Source organism: Leptopilina heterotoma, unplaced genomic scaffold (genome assembly GCF_015476425.1).
Source record: "Leptopilina heterotoma isolate Lh14 unplaced genomic scaffold, ASM1547642v1 Lhet_184, whole genome shotgun sequence".
Lineage (NCBI taxonomy): Eukaryota > Metazoa > Arthropoda > Insecta > Hymenoptera > Figitidae > Leptopilina > Leptopilina heterotoma.
The window spans coordinates 9,651-16,793 of NW_025110903.1; the positions used below are offsets into that span (position 1 = coordinate 9,651).

Sequence of the window (7,143 nt, forward strand, 5' to 3'; positions counted from 1 at the left end):
ACATCGTCACAATTGGAAAAACCTAGATTTATTGTTTTAGGATTTCAGAGAAATAGGAAAAATAATACAGTTCAAAATTCCAGTCATTTCGATCATTGTAAAATTGCTGACGTAAAATTATTTTTAAATTCCCAATGTTATCCATATGGAAATATGAATCTTAATATTGATAAAAATCAGTACTCTACTTTATATGAAATGTTTACAAATTTTCAATCTGCATATTATAGTAAAGAATCACAACCAATTTTAACAAAAAAAGAATTTATACAATTTGCACCCTTAATTATTATTGATTGTTCGAAGCAAAATGAATCATTAAAAAGTGGACCAGTTGATATTCGCTTAGAATTTGAATCAAAAGAAAATTTTCCTGCAAATACTTCAGCTTATTGTTTAATTCTACATGATAGAATTGTTGAATATAAACCAATAAGTGGAATTGTAAAAAAAATAGTGTAAATTTTAAATTTATAAATATTATTATTATTATTATTATTATTATTATTATTATTATTATTATTATTATTATTATTATTATTATTATTATTATTATTATTATTATTATTATTATTATTATTATTATTATCATTATTATCATTATTAACAATTAATAACAATTATTTATTAAAAATTATAAAAATAATAATAAATAATAATAACAACAATAATAATTAAAAAAACAACTTTTCAATTTAATGGTGATTCGTTTGAAGAAAAAAAAAGGGGGATTTTATTTATGTCACTGCAACGTGCTCGACCTTGTGAGAAATTTGTCCCAGGTCAGTTATAAGATTTCATTCAATGGAAACGTCTCCTATTACATTGACACACGTCGAAGCAAGTGGACCAGCTGTGTAGAAAAACTCCTCTCTCTTACGCATCGCTTTGCTATATTTAACTCTCTATAGTTTTAAGTGCATTGAAAAAAAATGAAGTATTTAATAGATATGCAAGGATTTAAATTACCATTTAATGAATTTATTTTAAAAGAATTAGCTGTAGTTTCCGTAAATGATGATGTGATGCCATTTAATATAGTATTTCAAGCCCCGTGTTCATGGGATTGTATCTCAGACAAGTATAAATGTGTTAATCATTGGTTAGAGAAAAATTTTCATGGTATTTCTTGGAATGACGGTGATATACCATATTCTTTTATGAATGATATATTGAGTAGAATATTCAAAGAAGCAAAAATAATTTATGTTAAAGGTTCAGAAAAAAAGAAATGGTTAAAAAATTTCATTGATGAAAATTGTTGTAAAATTATCGACATGAATGATTTGAATTGTCCATCAATTAAAAGACTTAGAGATCAAACATTGACAAAAGCTTGTATAAAACATTCAGTGCAAACAAAAAAATTTATTTGCGCCCTTCAAAATGTCATGAATTTAAAAAATTGGTTATGTAATAATTGTTTCAAATAAATTTAAATGTTTTATATATTTAAGCGTATTTTTTACAACATGAAATATCCTTCTAATTTGTAAACTTTATTAATTATTTTTATGTTTTTCATTTCAATTTTTATAATTATAAAAACGTAAACAAAATTACAGGGATACAAAATAAATTAACAACAAATTTTATAAAAGTGGTATTTTTATTTAATTATAATGTATATTTAATACAGTTTTTTTAGATTTAAATGTTTTTAGTGTTCTTAAATTTATTAAAAATATTATTTTAATTAAAATTAAATTTGTTTAAAAATTGTTAAAATTAATACGAAAATTAAAAAAATCTTTTGAAGAATTTAATTTAATTTTAAATAAATAATTATTGAAGACGTTACAAATATTTAAAAAAAAATGTTGAAATAATACATTCTTAAAATTATTAATTTGATTAATAATCAAAAATGATTTTAAAAAATGAGTGAAAATGAAACGAATATAAAAAGACCTTTTTTTAAAAAAAAACTTTTTATCATTCTGTCATTTGTTCGTCTTGCTGTTCTTCCGGCTCAATTTTAACAACAGCATTCAGAGGGTCAATATAGGGAACAACATCGCCTTCCACTACCTGCTCCCCCTTTTGTGCCTCAACTTGCTCCTCCTGCTGTTTTACTAAAATTTGTTTCACTGCCCTTGAAACCTCGTCTTCTTCTTCTTCTTCTTCTTCTTCTTCTTCTTCTTCTTCTTCTTCTTCTTCTTCTTCTTTTTCTTCTTCTTTTTCTCCTTCTTCTTCAGTTGGTTTGTGGAAAGTTATTTCCATTTGCGAATGAGTTTCAGTGTCCGATTCTTCGACTTCTTCAGGCTTATCATAAATATTGATTTCCTGTGCGTTGATGATATCGAAATCAAATCCATCACCACATAGATTTGGAATGTCAGGTCTTCGCTCTAGGAGGAACTTGCATTCCCCCACCTCCTTAATTTCCACGACAATCCCCAAGTGCTCCAAGAAGTACTCATCCGAATCAAATGATACGTTTCCAAAAAGACCATAGCGTCTCACTCCCGCCGCTAACACGATAAAATCGGTTAATCTCTGCAGATCGATGCAGTTATCAACCCATTCTTTAGGTACTTGGAAATATATTTTAAATCCAGTATAGTTTTCTTCATTCTGTAAAAAAAAAAAAACATTTATATAGTTTATTTTTTAAAAAATTAAATTAAATAGTAAAGAGGATAAACTTCTTTTAATTGAAAAAATTTTAACACTAAAATTACAAAATGGTAGAAATATAACCATTAAAAATTTAATAAAGTAAAAATTAAATTCTAAAAATTGTAATTGATAAATAAATAAAAAATAGTTAAATATTAATAAATTAAATTAAAACTTTAAAAACATAATCGATATTATTAAAAAGTAATTTAAAACTAATTTAAAAAGCCGAATATTTTTGCATCAAAAATTTAATAAATTAATTACTAAACAATTCTTGTTGTTATTATAATTTTATAAAAATATAGACATTAATAAATTAGGTTAAAAAAAAATTAAACAAATAAAAAATTATAAGTTTAAAAAAATATAATTCTTAAAATGTTGATATATGAAAAAAAAAAAATTTAATTTAAAAAAATAAATAATATTACAAAAAAAAGTTCAGAAATATTAACATTAAAAAATTTAATAAAGAAAAAATTTAATTCTAAAAAGTTGTTATTGATGAATAATTAAAAAGTAGTTAAATATGAGTAAATTAAATTATAAACTTTAAAAATATTTAAAAAGGTGTAAACTTTTAAAAAAGAATTTATTGATAATATTATAAAAATTAAATAATTTAGAAACAAAAATTACTTACCAAGATTTCAGAAAATGGTAGATCCACTCTCCGGATCCAGTATCCGCTAACCATTCCGTGCACCTTTGCACGGACCCCACCATAGTTGAGGATGACAGGTGCGTAAGGGTTCACTGCGCCGTTAAAAATATCTCTGGACCGCATTGACAGTCCAGTTAAACACATCTCAATAAACGAGTTGACATTACTTTCTTCTAGCCATTTCCTTGGCGCTTGGACAATCACTACCATAGTTGCGTACCCGCTCATTTTTTTTTCTTGCTTTCCTTAACAATAAAAAAATAACAAATTTTAATAAATAAAAGTTTTTTTTTTAAAAATCCATAATAAAACTAAACATCTTTTAAAAAACAATAAAAAAGAGTTATTAAAATATTAAAATTATAAAACTAATTTTAAAAAATTAAAAAAAATAAATGTTTCAAAAAAACTTTTATTCACATAAAAATTTTAAAAAACTAATTCAAAAATTTAAAAAAATTTCATAATCTTTAATAAATTAAATGAAAAATATTTTAAAAAGTCAAATAAAAAACAATAATCTTTTATAAAAGCAACAAATCAAAAGAAAATATAAATTGAGGAAAAAAGTTTAATGTAAATTAAAAAAAAATCAGTTAATTGTTAAAAGTTCAAATAAAATAAAAATTTAAATTGTTATTTTAATTTCAAAAAATAAAATTAAAATTGTTATTTTAATTTCAAAAATAAAAAAAATTTGTTATTTTAATTTCAAAAATAAAAAAATGTTGTTATTTTAATTTTTTAAAAAGTGAAAAAATTTATTTAGTTTTTTTTAAAATTAATTGAAAACTTTTCAAATATTTAAATAAATTTGAATTATTTCACTCACTTTCTTTTCACTAAAAATTCACAAAATCACTGCACTGCTTTTGACGAGACGTGTCAAACTTCAATAAAAGAGATCACTTTTTCTAATGAGTCCTCTATATGGAGCCGGCCACTTTTTATACCCGGCCCGAATGTTTAGAAAATGAGGAACAGAGACATAAACATATGTTGAAAGGAGAGAGAAAAGTCTGATAACACACAAAGGGCTTTGCCAAAAGCATGGTGACTAATAAGATGAAGAGTGAGAGCATGAGAAATACATATAGAGAGAAAGAGAAAGGTTATTAGAATATATATATATAACTTTTAATTCTCTTTATTGAAATTACTGATTTTTTCCCATTAATTATTTAACTAATTTTTTGTACCCCCAAGGAAGCGTATCTGTATTTTTCGGTAAAAGTACTCTTTTATCGTCAAACCAACTTAAAGCTTCTTTTTTTTTGTTTTACAGTGTAAACTTGATGTTTTTCACTGCGAATTGAATATTGATTTTTAACTAGATTTTCATTGGAAAAAAGTGTTTTTTTATAGTCGTCAAATGTAATTTCTTTTAAAGCTGAAGACCTGACGCCTTTAGCTTTTTTTTTCTCACGATTTTCGTTTAATATTTTATATGAATATAATTTTGATCTCAAGCCGATAAACTCGGTGACAATTTTTCCGTTGCATTCATCTTTCATTAAACCGAGCACTTTATTATTTTTTAATTGTATACCATAGCAGTTATTTTCTGGATAATCGGAAGTATCGAAATAATCGGAATCTCGTTTAATATAATCATAGATGTTTGGAATTTTAATATGATAAATTAAACTATCAGTATCTGTGTACAATAATTTAGATTTATCAGTGAAATTTTTTTTAATATAATTATAGTGAAAATCGTAAAGAAAGAGTTTCGATATATCAAGAATGCTAAATCCCACGTAAATCGGTTTATTAAATGTAATTTAAACTTTATTTATCTCTATTATAACTAAATTCTTTTCTAAAATATAACAACTGTTGAAATTCGGTTTACTAATAAGAGCTTTGGCACCATATCTACCTTCCCATTTTGTAACAATACGAATATCTTTATGGTTTCTTATATTTTCCATTGTTTTCCCAAAAACAGAATTATTCATTAACTTGTAAAAATTCTTTTCAAATATATTTGTAGACTTTTTTCGGAATTCTGTATTTAAATCAATATACTTTTTTAGCCATTGAGATTGTTTAAATTTTAATATTCTATGAATTTTCGTTAATTTCATTCCAAGTTTTAAATAATATTTTAAATTTCTATAATGAATTACATATTTTGTTCTGGAAAATAAATGTGGTATCAATTTAGGTAACTTGCTGTCTGGAGAGGGGGGAATAAAATGTTCTGGGCATAAGGGCAAATCTTTATGCAAATCATGTAATTCTGCAGGATATTCTAAATCTACTTCTAAAATATATCCAAAAGAAGAATCGTCATCAATTTTATCCACATCAAATCCTAATAAATTGGTCTCCCATTGAAAATCAGAATAGGGTAAAAAATGACTCATTGCTGTGCCATACAAATTATTTATATCAAAATACATTATATAAGACTCTTCAATTTCTGAATTAAATTCTGTCCCCATAAAACGATTGTTTGCTTTCGCGTACCTATTTGAGCATTGAGAAATTCCTCCGCGAATACCTTTTTCTATGAAAAGTAACATGTCAATATCTCGCAATAACTCTAGTTTTATTTTCGTGTATTTTAACATAGCATCGAATGCGAGTCCTGGTGCAGTAAAATAGTGTAAGGGATCTAAATTATATGCTGACAAACATGTTTTTCGAAAATTTTCAAAAATGTCGGCTAAAAGTAAAACATCTGTTTTTAAATATAAATCAGAATATTCCCCCAAATTATTTAAATTAAATGTATTCCACACTTGGCAAGCATGCTCATAATCTTCATTTGATATGTTTGAATTATTCAATTTCGAAAAAAATGCTTCTATAGGCGGCAATTTATTTTCCTCTAATTTTTGCCAACTATCAATGTATTCGTACGGAAAAACCCCTTTTCTGACCAGTAAATTAAATTCATCAATATTACTGCAATATTTCGCAGTAATTTTTTTTTCGTCATTGTTTAAAAAAGTCGCCAACTTATCTAAACTACTAGGCATAAATCTAAACGAATCTAAAAATTTAAAACATACATTTTTGCCATCTACGTATTTAGTGAACGATATATATTTTTCTTTATTTATGGGTAAAAGTTTTACAGGTCCGTCAAAACGAGTGCACAATTCTTTAATAAAAAAATGTGCATCGTACCCTGATAAATTATGAAAAATTACAGGAATCGAATGAGAATTTTTATAATTAATATTACAACCCTGGTGAGCTGCACCCCTATATTTTCCCGTGAAATGACAGTGATCGCGATGTTTAGTATCATTATCTTCAAATGGATTTTCACAAATATGACAAATTTTTGCAGTTCTAAATTCTAATTCTTGTTGAAAAGATAAAGTTTCCATTGGTACTATTGTTTTTAAATACAAGTCAACTAAATCAGCAATACTTATTAATTTTTCCATAAACCATGAAATGCAATCCTGCCCTCTATAAGTTTCAAACACTGATAGTGAATCATCAAAATCACATTTTAGATAATATGCAACGCTCGTCGGAATATGTTTTCTATACGCCCCAGATATTACTTTATTATCATTAATAGGTTCTAAAAGACTTTCAGTATCGGCATACAGTACAAATGGCACCTTTTCTTTGAATCTGAAATTTTTAAATTTTAAAATATTCTCCTCTTCTGTCGGTAAAATAACCTTACACTTGTTTAAATTCATACAATCAGTTTTATGTTTGAGAAATGAATTTTCATAATTAAAATGACATAAACATCTATCGCATAACCAAGTTCGACCGTTATGTTTTGTAAATTGTGACTTTACCAATCGCGACAAATTGCGAATCCACGCAAAATGATAATTATTACTATTATTATCAATATCGTTTATTTTATCACT

General features: G+C 25.1%; 1 protein-coding gene across 1 annotated transcript; it reads right to left on the reverse strand.

Annotated features, from left to right (window-relative positions):
* Positions 1 to 1,935: 1,935 nt before the first annotated feature.
* On the reverse strand, positions 1,936 to 3,499 carry LOC122500423. The gene is made up of 2 exons (XM_043609345.1): positions 3,269 to 3,499; positions 1,936 to 2,577 (listed from the first exon to the last, which is right to left on the reverse strand). The coding sequence occupies exons 1-2, from the start codon at positions 3,497 to 3,499 to the stop codon at positions 1,936 to 1,938; spliced, it is 873 nt and encodes a 290-aa protein (XP_043465280.1).
* Between the last annotated feature and the right edge of the window lie 3,644 nt (positions 3,500 to 7,143).